We start from the raw sequence: 21,601 nt of genomic DNA, 5'->3' as shown, positions 1-21,601 counted from the left end.
AGGCTGGGAGGAGTGGTCCTTGAGAGCAGCTCGGCAGAGAAGGACCTGGGGGTCCTGATGGACGAGAGACTGAACATGAGCCAGCAGTGCGCTCTGGCAGCTCGAAAGGCAAATGGGATCCTGGGCTCCATCAGGAGAGGGGTGGTCAGCAGGGACAGGGAGGTGATTGTCCCTCTCTACTCAGCTCTTGTGAGGCCCCATCTGGAGTACTGTGTCCAGGTGTGGAGCCCTCAGTACAAGAAAGACATTGAGATTTTGGAAAGGGTCCAGAGGAGGGCGACTAAGATGATCAGGGGGCTGGAGCACCTCCCCTATGAGGACAGGCTGAGGGAGTTGGGCTTGTTCAGCCTGGAGAAGAGAAGGCTGCGGGGTGACCTCATTGCAGCCTATCAATACCTGAAGGGAACCTACACCCAGGAGGGGAGTAAACTCTTCAAAAGGGCTGACAACAGCAGGACTAGGGGAAATGGATCCAAGTTGAAGGAGGGCAGATTTAGGTTGGATGTTAGGGGGAAGTTCTTCACAAGGAGAGTAGTTAGGCCCTGGAACGGGCTGCCCAGGGAGGTTGTGGATGCCCCGTCCTTGGACGTGTTCAAGGCCAGGTTGGACGGGGTCCTGGGCAACCTGATCTGAATGTGTATGTTTGGTGGCCCTGCTAGGCAGGGGGGTTGGAACTACATGATGCTTGAGGTCCCTTCCAACCCGGGTGATTCTGTGATTCTGTGATTGTTTCAGAAATATCATAATCATAGAACCATAGAATCACCAAGGTTGGAAAAGATCTCCAAGATCATCTAATCCAACCATACATGTGCCACCAATATTTCCCCTCTAAACCATGTCCCTTAGTACAACATCTAAATGTTTCTTGAACATCTCCAGGGATGGTGACTCAATCACTCAAAGACTCCCCCAGAGCTCTGCCTTTCTTTATATAAAATTTGAACAAAACAAATGCTGAAAGCTAGACAGACCCAATCTCAGCAAAGACATTTATTGGCAAGTACATCTGACTGCTGTAGTTACTGTTTTTCCAGTTTTTCTCTGTAACCACGCTTGTATCATGAAATTGCAATCAATTTTTGTAATGCAAAATCTTGCATTCTTACTAGCTCACTTCCACTTTGAAGGAAGTACTCTGATTCTAGTACCTGGCTAATTGCTTTTGATGTTGCTGAAGTTCACGTTGCTGTATCTGGTATCCTTCATCACAGCAGCCTACGTTTCCACTTAATGAATACTGATGAGATAGATGCTAGAAAGTGCCTTTGGTCAAAGAGCTTGTCTTGTTCAGAATTCTCAGTAGATCTGAGCAATTATAAATCTGTCAGCCCAATCTTCTTTAGCTTCAGCGTGAGATACAGTGTTTTCTAATTCAATAGAACGTTTACTGCTATTTTGTTCTGAAGGGTCTTCTGGGGAGTGGGACTGGTTATGTCACAAACAACTGCCACTCCCATGTCAACACATACTTGCGGCTTGAGATACAGAGACTAGCTGCAGTGTGCATCAGTGAATAACATTTTTATTTACTTTTAACAGACTTTATGATATGGGAAACAAAGTTCTGCTTCTTAGATGAAAAAAAAAAAACCACACAGAAAACAACAGAGATACAAGAGGATACAAGATACAGATGGCAGCATCCTCTAGTCTGTACCACTTGACCCTACATACCAGCAGTCACAGCAAAACACTATTGGTTGGGCTGACAGATGTGTACTGCAGGTGTAGATATGACAGGAGGATGTGACATTTCTCTTGTCACTCGTTGTGTGTCTCCAGAAACTGTGGCTGCCTGTGTGCAGCACATCTAACCCAACTTTTCGCCTTTGTCTGGGGTCACACTTTGGTCTTACCCTTTTTTCCTACAGGGCTGAAATTGCACATCTGGCCATTTCTTTGTGAATACAACTGAGGGGTATAATTGGGAATTTGCAAATTCCTTAAATATAGAATCATCGTAGAATCATCAAATGGCCTGGGTTGAAAAGGACCACACTGATCATCCAGTTTAAATCCCCTGCTATGTGCAGGGTGGCCAATCACCAGACCAGGCTGCCCAGAGCCACATCCAGCCTGGCCTTGAATGCCTGCAGGGATGGGGCATCCACAGCCTCCTTGGGCAAGCTGTTCCAGTGCGTCACCACCCTCTGTGTGAAAAACTTCCTCCAAATATCTAACCTAAACCTCCCCTGTCTCAGTTTAAAACCATTTCCCCTTGTCCTATCACTATCAACTCATGTAAGCAGTCTTATAGAGAAGTTAAGGAAGGAAAATAATCCCTGCAGAATTACAATAGATGTTTACTTAGGGGTTATTTTCCGAACAAAATCTCTTAAAGCATATTAGTAATTACACATAATATGAGTAAATGCCCAGTATAAGAGTAGGATATATTGAATATGAAGCAGTTTATATGCAGCTTAGATGCTTTTCTGTCCCTGCTGCCATCTCTCCCACACCTGGAGTGCTCCTTTTCTATTTTGTTTCTGCCTCAGACATTATTCTGCATGTTTTTCAGGCTCCATCTCATTTTGCTTCCAGCCACGCTTCTGTTGGCATTATTCCTCTGCCCTGCTAGGTGTTTGCAGCTCAGCCTGGCTTAGTATCATCTGTAAGTCTCAGTGTTTGCTTCCACTTTCTGAATCCTGATGAAGCTGTTAGGTTGAAGGGGGCCAGCAAGGATTTAATCCATTTTATCAGATTGGCATAGAAAGGACATTTCTGAAAGAACCAACTAAAGCTCTACAAGACATGATAAATGCTTATTTCTCTCTCACAAGAAATTGCTGGGCCCAAGCTCAAGACAGAGCCTAGCGGATGGGTTGGTGGTGAGGTCTCCTGGAGGTTCCTTTTAACCACTACGATTCTGTGATTCTGTGACCCTAGACGTGCTGATGATCACTTGCTGGGACTTTCAGACTTATGCTGAGTGCTCAGTTCCCTCTGATCTAAAACAAAGAAGTAACTCAAAGAAGTGAAAAATAGCTCATCACACCTAGTCCTGCCTGCCTGGCAATTCCCAGAGTGATAAAAATTGATTACCTGGCCCCAAAAACAAAAACACAGCAGGCTGATGTGCTTTTTTGCTCCAAAACATAGTGCTGGGAGCCACCCACCCTGAAAGCATCTTCGTGTGGCATCTGCAAGGTGTCCCTGACCTGGTCCCAGCCTGGGGCAGCATCCTGGGCCTGTTTGATTTCCCTGTTGATTTCAGGTTGGACTAGATGATCTTTAAGGGTCCCTTCCAACTCAAACAATTCTATGATTCTGTGATGATTCTGTGAGTGCAGACTGGCTGCATCCCATAATACATTTAGGGTACAGGAGCTTAAAGCCTGCTCTACCATATGCCAAGGACATAGGCAAGGTCAAGCCCATGTTTCATAGAGTGTCCAAGCATGCAAGCATGAGAAGGGCAATCAGCTCTGGTGCTTCTGTGTTTTCTTAGGCAGCTGTGACAGATGCAGCCAGAATAGTCCCACCACAGAGAATGAGAGGTGCGTGGGCTCTGTAAATATCCTTCCCACACAGATGTCTTTCCCAGTGGTATCACTGAAAACAAGACTCTGAAGGGATGAAAATCAATTGCAGAGCACCATGATAGTCCATGGGCATCATCCTTATCAGAGTACCACAGGATCAGAAGGCAAAAGAAGAGGGCTAATACCATATTGTGTGGAAGGAGGACAAGAATCGTTTAGATGGTAAAAGATATTTGTAGGAAAACTAGGCAATAGTTTAAGCTTACAGAAGAAAATCAGGAAAATCTTTCAGAGCACTACTGAGATGTGCCTGGCTTCCCATCCTTCCTTCCCTGAGCCTTCTGTTCTCCAGGTGAACAGTCCCAGCTCTCTCAGCCTCTCCTCATAGAAGGTGCTTCAGTCCTTTAATTAGCCTAATGGCTCTTTGCTGGGCTTGCTCCAGGAAACCCACATCTTTCTGGTGCTGAGGAGCTCAGAACTGGAGCCAGCACTGCAGGTATTTTTTGCCATTGTCTTCCTTGAACAGCTAACAGCATTCCTACTAATGCAGCCCAGGGTGCTCTTGACCTTCTCTGCAGCAACTGTGCATTGCTAGCCCAGGTGCCAGTTGGGTGTCCACAAGGATCAACGGGCAACTCTCTGCAGGGCTGAAAAATAATTTTTGCTCTCATGCAGTTTGACTATAGCTCACTCAACAAAGCCAGTGGTGTTCAACAGTCTGTATTTAATAGTAAGTATCTGTGCATCCGTAAGCATAAGCTGATAAAAAGAACATCACCACTGGGAATAAATACCCAACTCAGATGGCGTTCTCATCTCTGGTTTTGATTCAGTTCCTGCATTTGCAGTAAAGGAAGCAACAGTTTTACAGAGGATAGCTGAATGACTGCCTGTCTGCGTTTAAAGTTCATTTATTTTTATCTCCAAGTTAACACACAAATGCATTCTGTTACAGATTTGGGATTTTGAACAGTTTTCAGAATGGCAATAATCTTTGCTGATCACTTTTCAATACTACAGTCTTTTTCTCAGGCCTACCATCAATTACAGTGAAAAGTAACCTACAAGGAATTTTTGTCCAGATGAATAAAATATTTGAGAGCCAAAATTTATAAAAACAGTTTGTCTCAGAGCTCCTGTGGCCTTAATTTATCTCTTGGTCAGTAAGTCCATTGTCCTTTGTAAGGAGCTAATCAACGCCGTGATCAATTAACAATTACCCACATACTGCAGGTTCACTTTGAAAAACTGAAAGCAGCAACTCTAACATCATTTGCACGTTGTTTGGCATTGAACAGCTGTGTTTTTAATGACTGTATTTACACTGAAGTTTCCAAATTTCTCTTTTAAAGACTGCGTTGTTAATGTGTCTTGTTGGTGACCCAGAGCTGTACACACTCTTACTCCAGGAACAGATACAGCAGTGGCATTTCCACAGCCTTCCTCTGATCTCTCCAGTGACTGTCATGGTGCCATCAGAGGAGCATTTGCATGGATCTGAATGGCAGGACTAGGCTATCCTCACACACAGCAATCAAGCCAGCAAGGAATAACACAGCACAGCATGGGGCTGCAATCCTGGTAGATCACATTTGGCATGTTAGTAATTTTTCTGATAATTTGATTTAATTCACAGCTGGTTCCAGGCTCTTGTTCACAATAATGCTCGTTATCTGACTGCAAAAACTGAGTGCTAACTTATATTGCAGGCAGAGGGGATCATAACCCAGACTACAGCATAGCAAAAAGGAGCAGGGTTGGGAAAGGTCATCCATCTCTGGCCTTTCCTTAAGCTCATGGAGAAAAGGAGCAGAGCCACTGCCTTTCTCCTTCCTAACTCTTCCAACCCTCTGCAAGGACATGATGCACCTCTTTATTGTCAAAGCTCAGATCTGCCTATGAATGGAACATCTCGTGTCCTCCCTCCACCCCAGTGTGCATGTGTGAAATATAAGGCAAAGTCCACTCCAGTAAACCCTCACCAGACCAAATAATTTCCATTCCTGCTGGCTTTGCAAACATTTTATGCCTAAAGAAAGGATAGTTCCAGGAGCTATTTAGCTACTAGCTACAGTCACAGTATATGGATCTCCTAAAAGAAGCCATTGGTTTGTACTGGTACCCAGTACCAATAGAATGCACAATCAGCACAGTTTTGTGAGATGTGTGATTCCGAAGCAAAAGCTGCCCCCCAGAGGAATAAATCGTTAGGCAAATTATTTGCAGTGTAGTCCAAAAATACCTCTACACATTCAGCAATGACCATAGTTATTGTAGTTGCTTTACTAATTTAACCAAAGATTTCAGAGATTTAAAAACTGAAATACAGACAACTTTATCCAGAATGATTTGGAAGTACAAATAAATAAATGTAACATTCTTCAGGAGATGGATTTTAGTTGCATTCAATAAACACCAATAAATACTGAAAAAGACAAGAAAAACAAAAAAGGAAACAATGTCAACAACTTTAGGTTGTCCCACAAACTATATTGATAATTTAAGCTCATTTTTGTTACTTTTGCAATAGAGATTTTATCCTTTTCTAATTAAAAAAGGAAAAACAACGTATTATTAATACAAAACCAGGAAAGGGGCCACTACTAGAGCAGAAAAAAATGACACATCTACTTAGAACCATATTACAGTTTGGCAGGAATACTCCTAATGAACACCACATATGTGTGAGAAAAAGCATCGCAATTACAGGCATGAAACAATGATCAAGAGTCATTATCCAAAATGCAAATCAACATTAGTAAAAGGGAAAATGAAGACTAGAAAAGGAAAGAAAAAACTAAACTTTAAATGCCACCTTTTCATCATCGTCTCCTAAGGCAAATGTTGCATGCACTACCTCCCCTAGAAACTAGACAAAGCTTCTCCATGCCCTATATATTCCCTTTCATTTAGTTTCATGAAGAAAGGTTTGAAAGAGCAGACCGCTGGGAAGAAATACTACAGACTTCTAAATTAGTGAAAGAACTTCCAGCATCACTGTTATATTCTGGGTATGAGGAACTGGAAGAAATTATGTTTTTCAGCCTCTGAAGTGCAATGATCAATAGCAAAAGGAGGAAAGCTAAGAGACTGAGGAATATAGAAACATAGACGTAGACGTTGGATAAACGGCCAGCTGATGAATCCACAGATGTTGAAAGCGACGTGGGATATAGCTCCAGAAAAGTCCCATTTTCCATGTTTCCTACAAAACCAGATGAGGGGTCGGGTTCCGACATTTTGGGGTTTGTGTTTTAACAATCACCACAGATCTTGTATTCAGAGGCAGTTTTAGCAGCATAACAAGGGGCTTGTTTTAGATGAGCACTTTTCCATCACAGCAAAGAGGTAACAGTTCAACCAGCAGTCAGATCTTTACTGCTCAAGCCTAGGGCAAAGGAATAGTGTGTTCTTCAGAACTGCAAGGAAAAAAAAAAAAAGATAAGATTAATTTACTAGCTAATATTATTTAATGTGTACCTGAAACAATCCAATTCTTAAGAGTTGCAATTCTGGAGGCATTACTTAACTACTGTTTCTATTTACCAAAATACAGGAATAAAGATAAATCCTATAAAATTGATTCTTTCCCAGGATTTCTTTGACTGTAGAACAGACCAATAAGAGTAGCTTTGCACTTTACCTGGGACAGGCATAGTAGAATCCAAATTTGTCTTGTGGACAAAAGCTAATCAAGGAATGAAAAACCCCTCTCAAGACATCAGTTTGTCAGCCTAGAAGGCGGCTCTACAACACCACTGTGGGTGATAATTCACCACCTTCAGCCACTTATTCCACATTGTCTTACCTGAGCTAACCGAAATGGGAAAATCTGCCAGACCTGACTTCTTATTTATGAAATGGATCCGATGGTTTCAAAGATCAAAATGCACCTCACATTCATAGTGTGAAGCTCACGTCTCAATGGCACACACATTTCAGTGAAGTGTTGCAGCTTTTGACATCTACAAGCAAAACCCTGAGGAAACAAGCAGCCCCAGCAGCTAAGGATAAAAAGAAGGGATTACCCAGGAGCAGCAGAGCTTTGCCTTCAGCCACTTTGTGTTTAAACCTGGAAACTCTGGTGCTCAAGTTCAGAGTAGAACAAGAGGAGTGGGCTGAAGTATGCTGAGCTTCTTTTTATTTTAAAACCAATGTGGTCAATTCCCACATGCAGCCTGGAAAAGCATGAGAAGGCTTGCTGGTAGAGAATTGCTTGTAAAAAGCTGACATGCCCTATCTGATTTAAACACAGTAAGCTATTGCCTTTGTTTTGATACAGAATAAATCATGTAAGGTGTAAGCGTGGAGGAAATGAAGCTCATTTTCTCTATGTAGTTATCCACATACCATTTTTCTATCCATTTGTCATAGAATCACAGAATTATAGAATTGGAAAGAACCCTTAAAGTTCACCTGGTCCAAATCCCCTGCAATGAACAGGGACACCTAAAGCTCCATCAAGTGCTCAGAGTCTGTCTGGCCTTACCTTGGGTATCTCCAGGGATGGGGCATCCACCATCTCTCTGGGCAACATGTGCAAGTGCCTCATCACCCTTACTGTGAAAAACTTCTTCCTTATATCTGATCTATATCTCCCCTCTTGTAGTTTGAAACCATTTCCACTGTCTGTAGTCAACCTTTCATTGCAGATGCTTGAGCACAGCAAGGAAAGGAACTATTTCCTCCCCACTAGGAAGGCAATATCCCTACACATCTAAGTTCCTAGTATGGTCCCTCTCATCTTGACTTTGCTTTAGGCCTTGTTCTGTGGTCTCAGCTTAATAAAATGATCTCTTACTCACAGTTAGAGGCTTTGAGGAAAATCCTACTGGTTTTCATATCAATGAAGAGAGCAAACTGTCATCAACAGTCAGAAAGACAGAATGAGGACCTTAAAGTAATGATTCAGTAGTCTATGGTCTCCTTCTGTGTGTCACATAACAGATGAAGTATCTCCCAGTGTTTCCACTGAAGTGTCCCAGCAATATTCTAAGCAATGTTCTGCCTTCCATTTTTTTCCTTTAACCTTGTTACTTCTGCTAATTTAGAAAAGTTCCTCTGTCTTCAAGAGGGTGACACTTTTCCACACTTGCTTTGACCACAAAAGTCCCAATCTGAACTAAAGCTCCTTAGGAAATACAAGATACTTTTCTGCTGGTGCTGCTGCTTCTCACGAAGCCTTGAAGACACCTACTGAAAAATGTTTTGCATCTACCAAAGTTATTTGTGCGGTTACTCGCGGTATTTTTCCCCTGTAAATTACATTTAGGAGGTCATGCCCCATGCCTCGGTGAACAAAGACAATATTAAGCAGAATGTATACTCTAATCCTACTTATTTTAATCCTAATTTATTTTATATACCTCACAATTGCATCTATACAGCTCAATAGAACAAGTCAGGTCTGTTCCTTGGTGCTGAAAACAACTTGCATGGCACATTGCACAAAGATGGCTGAACTCTCATGTCCATGGACAAGATGGCCAACTTGCAGCTGCCTCTGGGAGTGAATGATGGTCACTGCTAACCTCACATATGTCCAGGCATGGCTTGCAGAGGGCTAGCTGGCTGAAACCATGCCAGGAAGTGTGCTACTAATTCAACACAAGAGCTACTGACAGGCCTATGGCCTGGCCTGGATTAAATTACTAATATATTCACATCCATAATGTTTTGATGGACAAAAGGTTACATTCCAGATGTTGTTTTATTGCAGAGCTTCTGGTAACCTTCCCAAGTATCCCAAAAGCCTACAAGATACACAGGCGTACAAAACTTGCATCTGCAAATACCAAATAAAAATATTCCTACCCTTGTGGTATATAACTCACACAGACGTCTAAAATATATTTTAAATAAACAATTTTATATCACTAATAGCATTTATCCCAATGAGATGCATTATTTATTACAAGCACCTTATGAAATGAATCACAACAGACTGAACAGAGAGATCCTTATGAGATTATAGTCCTTTTGAACTAGCTCTAATTTAGTGATCCAAAATTAACTAACAGAACAACAATGTTCATTTCGTGTTCTGGAAGTAGTTAAGCATCTTACAGCTAATTTATCCTTTTTAAAAGATAAGCTTTGATACAGAAGATGTTTATCCTTGATTATTCGTCATAATGAAAAGCAGATCCATTAATAATTGAATTTTCCTATAATAACTTCAGGAATTAATTCACATAAATTCTTTAATATGGCAGAAGTTAAAAGCCTTTAAATTCTTCGCAAGTTTGAAATCTGTGTTCTACTTTTACCATTAATGGTTTTGGCCCTGATACAAGGAAGAACTTTGGCTTAAGACTTCCTTTGAAGCAAGTAAAAATTTACAGTCTTATAGAGGACTAATCAGAAGCTTACAGTTAAGCAGAGATGTGAATGCTTTCTAGATCTGAGCCCTTATAGGTCTTGCAATACCAGCTGGGCTATTTTGAACTAAGTATTTTGTGGCGAGATCAGAGGCACCATCAACTGTGATTCCAAATGACGATGGCCCACATTCCAGCTGCATCACACACAGTGCAAAGGGATGTAACATGTGACCGGATCTCATCATACATCTTCAGCTAAAGTGACTCTTCAGGTAATGTTTTTGGAAGAGAAAAAAAGCAAAGTGTGTTGTTTTAATCACGTTTAAAAATATACACTTAAAACATTGGGTTTTGCTCAGCCTAAAAGCTTTACAAACCATCTGTACCCAACTAAAGTAAGTTACCAGCAATGTCCCATGGGAGCATGACCATATCGTGTCCTAACATCTGAACAGCATTCATGGGAAAGGCACAACGAATATACAGAAATAAAACAGATCCAACACTGATCCCTGATGAAGTTCCCTGATGTGATCCCCGCACTGCAGAAAGAGCTAGAAATCAGACAGAGCAGCTCAGCTGGTGTCTGTCAGGTGGAAGTGCAGTTCTGGACTGAATGCAGCTACACAAACCTCTGCCATGAAGCAAACCAGGCCTTCTAGTTTCGAAGAGCAGCTCTATCCTGTGCACTACAGCCACCACCTTGGATCAGCTTCCTGCTCCTTCTGAAATGAGGAAGTAAGTAGCGCAGCCACTTGGCTCTCTTCTGAGATCTAGTCCTCCCATAGGAATAACCCTCAGTAAAGCCAGTTGTTGGCTTCACCTTCTCACTTTGTAAATGGGTTTGTGTATTTCTGAAAACTACACAAAACAATGTCAAGGCCAAACCTGGTCCCAGCAAAATGATTATGAAGTTTGTCTCCGACTTCAAAGTATAACGAGAAAATTGGAAGTGGCTAACTTCAGTAAATCCATTGTCTTCTGAGACCCGTAAACCAATCAAGGGATTCAACTTCTGTAGCGGTCCATACTTTTCCCTTGTCTACAGCTAGAAAGCTGTTTTCCTTAAGCTAAAAACTAAATTTAAAGCTCTACTGCTGAATGACTGGAAATGAACTCTTACTCTAAAAGCAGAAGACTGTGTTCCTCTTGTTTTTCGTGGTGCTTCTTGAATGATCTCTGGCCACAAGAGAACTAGGACCTATCTGCAGGAAGACTCAGTATTTGTGGTGTAGCTGGATTCAGACGACCTTCTCAGAGGCACCTCAGTAATCCTCGAACACGGATGTGCAACTTGAGGAGCCTTCATGAACCACTGAATCCAATCCCACTGCTGCCCCAGGCCATACATACTCCGTCTTTCCAAACTGGCTATGTTTCCACCCTGCTATTACTCCACTGTTACACCACTTTGCTGCTCTGATGGATAAACTACTGACACAGATGCACTACAGAAAAAGAAAAAAATAATAATAATAAAAAAAAGGCACAGACTCACAGACTTGAGCTCCGCTCTCTGCTGGCTTTAGATATAAAAGACAGAAAAATCTTATTCTACTACTTCAGTCCCCAAATATGAGGGCCAGCACACAAGGCTTTGTCAGATACACGTTGTCCTTTATACACACTTTTCAAACAGACCATCATGCAAATGTTATCCTCCATTTGTGCACTGCTACTCCATTCATGTCTTCTGTATAAATCACTTTTCAAAGGTGGTGATACTCTAATTCTGAGAGCAGGGCTACCTGACAGATACTTCAAGCAGCCCCAGTTGGTTTGTCATCTTTTATTTTATCCTATGGTAAGTGGGAGACAGACAAATTGACCTCCTCAGCAAGCAAGATAAAGTGGAGAAGTGAAGATTAAGAAACTGCTACTGTGTTAGAGCTAAATCCCAGTTGCCATGCAGTAGCATGTCTGTGAAGGTGTGCCAAAGCTATCAACTGCTTACATCTCTGATGGCACCTATCATAAAAAAGCTACTTCTGAAAACCGCAGTGTGGTCAGGGGTGGAGGTCTCATCAGTCAGCATATATCCAGGGCGCTATGCATAACACATGCAATTTAATCTTGAACACTGCTGAGACATCAATCATCTCCCTGTTCAACCTAAGGTGAATTTTAAATGAGGCTGTAGTGCTATCCAAGAAGTCATGAAGTAAACAGAGAGCTTTTACATTTCCCAGCGTCATAAATCCTTTACTATGCAGTTGCCTGTGCCATATGTCTCTGAATACCTTGATGCAACAAATCTATTTCTCCAGACAAAGTGAAATATAAGTTAATGGGATGTACTCTCACACTGAGTGCCTAACAGTGAGGAACAGGAAGGAAAGTCCAGTAGATTCATTTTCTTTAGAGTTTATCAGCCACAGATAAGCACTTTGTTTTCTTGGTTCTTCCTGGCTTTTTGTGACTACAGACTGACAAATACATTGGTTATTTCATAGGCTTCAAAGTGTTTATGCAGACAGACAAACAAACATCTAGGGAAATCAGTGTTTTTAATTTTGGGTAAATAATACTTTTGTCATGATCTTCCATCAGCTTCTTTACAGGTAAGAAGGTATCCTAAAAAGTCATTTTCTCATTGTAAACAACTCCTAGCAGTGGAGAACTTAATTTGCTTTTGCAATTGTTCCAACAGTGAGCTGCCTTTTCCCTTCAGACATCAACAGGGGATTCATCTGCCTTCCTTCCCTAAAAACTTCAAACCATTTTGAGTGATTTCAGCCCAGAGACAGAGGATAAATCATGGAATGGCTTGGGTTGCAAGGGACCTTAAAGATCAGGCAGCTCCAACCTTACTGCGATGGGCAGTGCTGCAATGAAAAAATTAGGTTTCTGCAATCTTCTTCAAAACAAATGGCTCTGTGGAGGATAGGGAGTCTTTCAATGAGCCAGGGAAGGACTGGTGAAGCTCACCCATGGGCATCTGTCCACAGAGCCTCAGTGCACAGGCTTTCTTCCCTCCATGCACACTGTCATTGCAGAGATCCAGCTCCCCTGCTGGCAGATATGCGTGTTCTGAAGGACACAGAGGTGCAGATGGAAGAAGCACGCTTGCAGTGATCATGTGTGTGAAACAGAGGAAAGCACAGAGGGAGTCAGGGATGGGGCTGCTCCCTGCATTGCTCACAGATGTGTTCTCTGCTTTCTTTTGTCCTTCTGGTAAGCCAGAACCAAGACTGAGTGGATAATGATATCATCCCCTCATGACCTGGAAAAAAACTCCCTCTCCTTTGTTCAGCATCAGAGCAGACCTGACAGGAGAGTAATTGTGCAGACTCCCAGAGGACAGCACAGGTGATGCCAGTTCTAGTATGAAATATCCTGATGCTTAAAGATGCCTCCATCCTCAGCCCTATTATTATGGTGCCAAAAGCTGGCAGCAAGTTTTCACTAGATCTGTGAGAGATTAAGACTTCTCACAACCCTTGTCAATTTGATATAGATATGAAGGCCAGGCAGCTTCTTGTTTAATTTGTCTATCTTCCGTCCCATCACCTTTGTTTTATGCATTCATTTCCTTTGCCATATAGGATTATTTCACCACAAATGAACAACTTGCAACACAAAGCATTTAATGCCATTACAATACCTTTACATGCTCATACCAAAGTACTGATTGGACTTTACATACAGGGAACTCCCTGGCCTTGAAAAGTAGATTGCTCTATGCTGGAAAAATGTGTAATTGTAACATTTTGTAACCAAACCAGACAACAGTGCTAGACAGAAGAGAAGTGAACAATAATTTACTTGGTTGAAAATGTAGAAAGTGTAGGTAGGGAAGCCAAAGTATGACATATTGCTTGGAGTTTAGCAAGAACATAATCCTTAATTCTTCCTTTTCTTTAATAAATGCCTTTAGCAACTGAAAAACCACAAGTACACAGGATCTTGTTTCTTCATGTCTCTGGACTCTCCAGGAGCACAGAATCCCTTTACCACTCTGCCTGAGAAACAGGATCAGTCATCTACTTACTCGGTATAAAAGTGCACACAAGGAAAAGGAAAATCTATTTCCTGCCACAAGCAAAGTCTTCCTTTTAATTTATGATTTAATTGCATCTTTTATTACAATGTGATTTAAATTTATGATTTTAAAAATCTATGAGGACAACAGTCCAGATGGCTTGGTTGCAGGTCAAAATCAAGTTATATTTTGTTTGGGGTTTTGTGTGGGGACTGGGAAAAGGAACCCCTCAGAGCTATAAGGATACTCAATTAATTCAGATGGGCTCAAAATGCCTTTATCATTTACATTTCCCATGCATCTGCACACTACAGTTATTTATATCAATGCAAAGCAAAGCCATTGTGACCTGAAATCAGACCTAAAGCTTCCACCCTTTCAGTCACTGTCAGTTGAGTACACTCCGTAAAATATATAGGCAAAGAGAAGGAATACTTACAAGCAGGATGACAGAAGAATGCAAGCCAGAAGTCCAACGTGCCAGATGTGCTTGGTTATCACACCCAAATCTAAAGGGACTGCATGCTGAGAAAAGCCTCCCTAAAAAAGCAAATAAATAAAAGATGAAGAGTTTAGTAATAAATACATTAATTAAAGAAATAAACAAACAAACAAAAAAAAAAAAAAAGAAAAACATGGAGGAAAAGTACTGAATATTGATTCTTTCCAGTGCCAGAAATTTCAGAGGAAAACAAAGCGAATGGAGTCTAGGCATGTTTTTCATTTCTGCTAGCCACATTTCTGCTAGCTATCCACCTACAGCACTGTACATATAATACAAAAATCACACTTATCTCCTGATCTGCTTTGCAGATATGTCTCAGTAATACCCTTTCCCTCTTCTTCTGCAAGGTGCTCCTGGACCAAGACACCCTGCTGTCCCTTGGCACTGCTATAAGCACAGGAGCTGTGTATCTCTGTTCATTTCACATCATCATCTGAAGACTCCTGCCAGGAATCAGGTCCTTCTATGTTACACACCATCATTTCTTTTTCTCTTTATTTCAGACAATTTGCAGTTTAAATTCACTTACCTGAAATCCCCAAACTGAATATTGTATGTACACATGGAGAGCTAGTAGATTTTTGCATTCTAAATTCATTTGATACTTCAAATGAAAACCTGGCCCCTGAACTGCCTTTAATAAAGCAAACTAAATTGATTTTATATTTGAAAAACAATCTCAGACAGCACAGATTAAAACAAAGCATGGTCACTTTCAAGAAGATATTCCTCTCCAGGAAAGAAGAGACAGTCACAGTCATTATACATCTCAAAGCACTACCCTTTCAGCACATTTGGTTTGAACTGCATTAGAGAAGCAGATCTCTGGGGATGAATGTTAATGCATTGTTATGTTGCTTTCATCCCTTCCATCACTGAATCACTTATGGTTTAAGCCTGTCCAAGTTCAATAAAGAAAATTATCTAGTGCAGCTGTTAAAAGTCAGCACCATTGAAATGCAAATGTTTTGATAACCCTGTATTTGATAACAGTGACTGTATCACGACGTTCCACCTAGAGAGAGGCAGACAGCTTACTGACCATCTACACATCAAGGAGGAGAGGTGTGAGGCTGCAGTTAAAGCCTCAGGTTGGTATCCCCAGGGCTGGACCCAGCTCCTGCTTGGGCGCGAGGGCAGTGAGTGCACCTCAGTGGTGGAGCACACAGGCTGAGGCAGGTGCTGCTGGTAGGATGGAGAGTGGAATGCAACAATCCCTGCAAAGCTCCTCTCTCACAAATCTGCCTCTTGTAACAGAGTTCCATCCTATGCCTTGTAATTTCATCTCCTCACAGTAGAGAATCTTTCTCTTCCCTTTGTTTCTCTCAGAATGGCTGCCATGGGGAAACTGGCACAAATCTCTGCAGCAGTGATTTTAAACACAACAAATATAAATGGTTTTGTTTCTTTTCCAGCTCTCCTTTGTCTCTGCAGGAGACATCTCCCCTGACATGCACTGAGCTCTGCTCTTGCCCATCCAGCCCTTCACGTGATACAAAACCCGTCTCCAACGAAGCGAAAGGAACAGAGCCTACAAAACCTTGAGCTGATAAAACACACCAGAGATGCAGTATGAAGCTTAACACCGCTCCATCGGGCCGTGCCGCTATCAGAGAGAGCAGAGCTCAACGCTGCCCCTCTGCTCCCTGTGTGGAGCTGCAGCTGCCATCAGCTCCTTTGCTCTAGGCTGGGCAAACCAGGAGCCTCAGCTGCTCCTCGTATGCCTTGCTCTCTAGATTCTCCACCATCTTTACAGCCTGTCTTCAGGCGTTCTCCAACCATTTTATGTCTTTCTTATACTACTTTTGCTCCCGTTGGTCACCTGCCAAATTCAACCAAATATTAAAGACATTTGAGCTCTGAAACCTTAGTGACAACACAAGAAGAGGAGACACCGAGGTTAAGCCATTTGGTTCCCCCTAATGGTTTTAGATCTCACTACTTGTCTTCTGCAGTTAAATGTAGACCCAGATGCCACAGCCAAAGCAACAGACCCCTCAGTGGGTGCTCCTGGAGGCTGCAGGTTGGCAAGGAGATCCAGTGCAAGGGGAGAGGAACCCAAAGGGACCGGGATTCTTTCATTTCTGCACTTACAGAACAACTTTTTGTCTGATCTTTGGCAACCTCAAATTTGAAAGTTTTGTCTGAATAGAAAATCTAGTGTCTGGTGGAATGACTGCACATTTTCACAAGGCAAAAATAAAGGAAGGCCAGAAAGACTGTTTCCCTCAGTGGAAATATAGAAAAATATCTGAAAATATTTCAGCTGTTTCTTCTCAGCTCTCCTCTAACAGCTGTCGTCCCATTCCTGCTGTCCCTCTCTGCAGAGGCTGCAAATAGCTCTGCAGAGGATCCCATCCAGGGCATGAAGTCACCAGTATGAGTGCGAGCGAGGAGTGATACAATTAATCTCAGAGCAAACAGAAGTTAATTAAACTTTGTTAGCTGGTGCCTAGTTCTTAGCAGCAGCTCCCAATCACCAACTTTTGTACTTGCAGCAAGGGGACTGATGTGGGGCTCCATGCTTGTGGCCAAAGACTCGGAGCAGTGGAGGACAAGCAGCTCCCCCTGAAGCTGTATGGATTCCCAGTGGGACAAATCCTCAGCACCATTTACTCAGAGAAAAACCTGTCAGATAAAACACCCAGCCCCAGGCAAGCAGTCCTGATTATCAAGGCTGGCTTTCATTCTCCATTGCACTCACCTGTGAAGCTAACACCTTGCAGGGTTTCTGGTTTGCATCACTCCTGGGAAAGGGGAAAAAAACCTTTAGAAATACCAGACCCCATCCCTGTCACTACCAGAAAGATAGCCTAAGAGCTAAATATGGATAATCTGAAAGTGAATGGATTTCAGGTCTCTGTTAACCCTAGCAGTGCTGCAGCACTATATCATGCTGAACAGTATGTGGCCCTGAACCAAGTCAAGAGGGTTATCAGCCCCTAATTAGTGACACAGTTATGCAGGAAGTGGCGTCCAGAGAAAAAAGAGAACACTTTCCTACTGTAATAGGTAACACACTACTAGCAATATATTTTATAAGAACAATCTGAGTATACAGCCTGCACGAAGCCCTCGAATATCAATCAGACTTCGCGTAAACCTTAGAAATCCTGGCACAACATAAAGCTAGGACAAAAACTGCATGATGTATTAAACAGAACTCTTTATTAATGCACCATCTTGATTCAAAATCTCTTCTCCCCAGAAAAGCAGATTCAGTACCGAGTTCTGCAGTTCACAACTCAAATGCTCATGAATTTGGGCACAGATGTACAATCACAGTAACTGTGCTCTCTGTAACTCTGTTTCTGGACTCAACATTCCTGCTTTGATTCTCTGTGTCCTCTCAGCTGTATAATGAAAAAGATCTCCATCCTTATCCTACCAACACAGGCGGCATGCCCTGCCCTGACAGAGAGGCTGTGACATTACCATCTGTATGGGTGTGTGCATAACATTTACATATTTTCATTGCTTGCAAAGCAGTGTGCAGTAACTGACACAGTGATAAAACTCTGTTGCAAGAGTCATTGCAGCGAACCAAGCTGTGATGTGTAAGCATAAGGGGGCAGGGTTGCACCTGAAATGTCAAAAGGAGCAAGTGCAGAGAGCTAATGCTAATCACAGAGCATGGAAGGACACTGCTGCTGGTGCCAGATAGAGTTATCTGTGCGACACTGCCTCTCAGGTGTCCCAGTCCTAGAGGACACCATTGTGCTCAAATCCAGCCCCAGACTAATTCCAGTGACAGGAATGTGTTGCAGCGCAGTGAGGGCTTCTTTCCATATCAGACAGCCAAAGAAAGCATCAAAAGTGGACGTGCTGGGATGTATCAAAGAAATTAATGATGTGACAGAGAAGGCACTTATATGACAAGGAAGCACAAGGCAAAGCTCAGGGAAATACAAAGGTGATAGGAAGGATGACGGATGCTGGGAGCACAGGGTGATCAAAACCCAGGGGGTACATCTTGGAAAAGCAGGAGAGCTGGGATGTCACATATGGGACCCACGCCAGGACGCTGAATGCGAAGCCTGCAGCTGATGTGTCCGATGCAGCAGGGAAAGGGCAACAGACACCAGGATGACAGAGAGGGGAGATGCAGCCAAGGCTCAGAGGTGGCTTTTTGCAACAGCGCTGCAGACAGGCTGTGCCGTAACAGGATTTCCTCTGTGCAAACCAGGAAAAGGAGGCAACTACAGTCATGAAGACACAGGGGCAGGAGTGCTTGCAGGAGGATGTTACAGAGAGAGACGCAAATGTCACAACTTCTCAATATTTAAATTCCAAGCCTCAAACCCTGGTGGAACATCAGTAACTTCTAGACGTGCTCTATAGCTGAGCTAATTCCTCTTATGCTCCTGCGTCGATGGGGCGCCAGGAGGAGAACTGCATTGCTTCCTGCCTCTGATGGGGAATTCACAGAACACCATTTATAATTTGCAGTGCACCACTAAGACCCAATTATGAACCAAGACATTTGGCAGACACCAGCTACCATGGTCAGCCTTTTACGTCTGAAAAGGTTAATGAAATGCAAATAGCAATAACTTCTTATGCCAAATGTTTCCATACATGTGCACCCACCAAATGGGTGATGATATCAGAGTATGCTTGTACGCTGAAGCAGCCCAGGACCCCTTCCTCGTCAGCTCCAGGTGCAGCAGCATTTCTCCTGCTGACAGCAGTGCAAGCATCCTGGACATGGCAGGCAGCAGCTTGCAGGCAGGCATGCCTGCACGCCAGAGCAGACACACAGCGATAGCCAGCAGCACCATCCCTAGTAGGGACAGGCCCTTGTAGACAACACAGCAGAGAGCAGGAGACTGATTTTAGGCTGTTCATCATTTCAGACTGTTCAGGCTCAGAAAACTCAGCACAGGGTCAAAGTGACTGCAGAAAAGCAAAATAGTACAGAAACAGATATCCATCCTCTAGTTGGATCCTTTATTGGAATAAAGCTGCCAGAACCATGTACCTGCTCTGGACTCCAGATTTCATACACTTCTTTTATTCATCTTTGTCCCGTTCTGCTATAAATATCTACAAATTACATTTAATAATACTCACTATGCCTTCCTAATTTTCTTTACTTACGTACATGCTAAGAAGTCTGGCACATGCCCAGGCTTTTAGTAATATTTTCATCATCTCCCTATCACTACCACTTAACATCTGCAAGGATGGGAAGAGTTTGCTTTGCTTCCTCTGTCCCAAACTTCGTTACCCCACTGAGACGATACTGCAACAGCCCAGAGCTCATAGCTGGGCACAAAGTCTTTGGAAAGGGCACATTTCTGTGCATCCCTCCAGGTTTATTATTCCAGACTGTGTAATCTAAGCTCTGTTCATCTACCAGCCCACAGGATAGGCGTTTTAGGATTCATTTGCAGAGGGAGCAGTTCCTTTGCTGTCGTCTTCCCACAAACTGCAAACGAGCACACGTGTGGCAACCACCCCTTGTGCCCAAAGAGCCACTGAGGGGATGCACAATGCCCACCAAACGCTCTGCACCATCCGAACCCCAGCTGCAGCGTCTCTGCGAAGGAGAAAGCAACCTGTGCATCCCTGCCTGCCTGCCTCCAGCCAAAGCCGTTCCTCCGAAAAGAGAAAGTGCTCCATCCAAGCACTCTGACAACGCGCGGACTCGGGAAGGACAAAACCGGGATCTTGCCACAGCACCCTTGGGACCAACCAAACGCGGGCCCGGTGCACACCGAGGTCAAACTCTCGTGAAAGGCGACCGCTCTGGGTTCCGGCAGGAGGGCACCAGGTGACCCGGAGCGGCAAAAGCGGGGCAGCCCCCGCAGCTCCGAGTATCAACACCAGCGGCACGGCCCCGCCAGCGAGCGGAACAACAGAAAAAAAAAAAACAAACCCAAAAACAAAACACCAAAAAAACCCACAACCAATAAAACAAAACCCAAGCCAAGTGCTGACCTCCCTTAAAAGAAAAAAAAACAAAAACGAACCACAAACCCTCAGGGAGAGAACCAGACCCGCAGCAACGCCGGGCTCCGAGGAACCCCCTCCCTCCGGCTCCGCTCACCGCGCCCGGCTCCGCTCCGCTTCCGTCGCGGCCGCCCCAGCCCGGCTCCGGCTCCGGCTCCGGCTCCGCTGCCGCCGCCGTCCCGTACGGCCCCGCAGGCAGCGCCGCCCCCGGCCCGCCCCTCGCCCGTCCCTTGCTCGCGGGCGGCCCCCGGCCCCGGGGCGGTGCGGTGCGGCCGGAGGAGGGGAGCAGCCGCCTCTGGCCCGACACCATGGGACGGCTGGTGCGGTGAGCTGCGGGTTCCCCTCGCAGATTGCCCGAAATCTTTCTGTTCCGCTGGTTTTTGGATGTAAGTCATCACTAATGCCATCGTACGTGCCCGTCCTAACGGCTGGCGCAGCGTCCCATGGCAGCCCTCTAACACGCAGCTGACACGCACCGCTCTCCAGCACCCGAAGCTGGTCTTTGCCCAAAGCAAGCGGGCAGGCAGCCCACGGGAAGTGCAGGGTCTCCGTGGAGGAGTTTTCAGCACAGGGGCAGAGCAAAGCACTGCAGCCAGGAGCTGGGCCCCCACAGAAAGCAGTTTTCCTGGAAGGTGAAAACAAACTTGTAAGTGTCCTTCTGAACACTGCTCCGAGTTTTTGAAACAGCTGCTGAGCCCCTCAGGGATGCTTTGCCATCGTTGACACAAGAGTAAAGGGATAGTTGTGCCCAGAGCAACTGAGACAATGCCTAAAAAGTGTCATAAATGAGAACAAAATCTGGCTTTACTGGTTTATTTGGAGAGTGGCATAGCTGCAGGTATCATGTACTCTGGAATCCTAAATATTGGGCAATTTTTCCTGGCTAGGACACGTTCTCTGCCTGGGGACACTGGGAGAAAAGGCTCAGCTGGTTTCTTGTGCACTCATCTGAGCCACGACGATTTGTTTTGGACCAAATGACTTTACTGTGGGTTATAAATCAGTGGTGAGAGGCATGAAGAGCAGATGGGGAGTTTAATGCAACCTCTGCAGCTCAGTCTTGTGTCTGGCTGATGTCCATGCGGAGTTCTGAAAAGGTTGTAGGGAAAGGTTGTTCTTCATTTTGAATTGCTTTTTGTGAGCTGCACAGTTTACGATGTGCTGCAGAGGTACTGCCATGTGATGGGCTTTCGTTCATATAGGCTGCAAGAGAGAAGCAGCTTGGGATGCCGTGACATGGAGCTGGTTTTGGATGGAATAACGTGCTTGAATAAGTAAATACAAGAAAAAATTTTAAAGGGAAAATCATTCACAAAGAATGAACCAAATTTCTCCTTGATGTTAGTGG

General features: G+C 43.8%; 1 protein-coding gene across 5 annotated transcripts; it reads right to left on the bottom strand.

Annotated features, from left to right (window-relative positions):
• Nucleotides 1-5,807: 5,807 nt before the first annotated feature.
• Nucleotides 5,808-20,462, bottom strand: SERTM1 (serine rich and transmembrane domain containing 1). Of its 5 annotated transcripts, none has more exons than XM_052671042.1 (3): nt 20,351-20,462; nt 14,233-14,333; nt 5,808-6,907 (listed from the first exon to the last, which is right to left on the bottom strand). In XM_052671042.1, exon 3 carries the CDS (start codon nt 6,725-6,727, stop codon nt 6,404-6,406), a length of 324 nt encoding a protein of 107 aa, XP_052527002.1. In that variant the 5' UTR covers nt 6,728-6,907; nt 14,233-14,333; nt 20,351-20,462; the 3' UTR covers nt 5,808-6,403. The 5 variants fall into 5 exon arrangements, with proteins under 5 accessions (XP_052527002.1, XP_052527001.1, XP_052527005.1 ...); XM_052671041.1 differs by having other exon boundaries at nt 20,281-20,424; XM_052671045.1 differs by having other exon boundaries at nt 20,301-20,409.
• Between the last annotated feature and the right edge of the window lie 1,139 nt (nt 20,463-21,601).

Source organism: Tympanuchus pallidicinctus, unplaced genomic scaffold (genome assembly GCF_026119805.1).
Source record: "Tympanuchus pallidicinctus isolate F22 unplaced genomic scaffold, pur_lepc_1.0 scaffold11, whole genome shotgun sequence".
NCBI lineage: Eukaryota > Metazoa > Chordata > Aves > Galliformes > Phasianidae > Tympanuchus > Tympanuchus pallidicinctus.
Note: the sequence above shows the minus strand (reverse complement) of the source record. Positions and strands in the feature narration are given on the sequence as shown.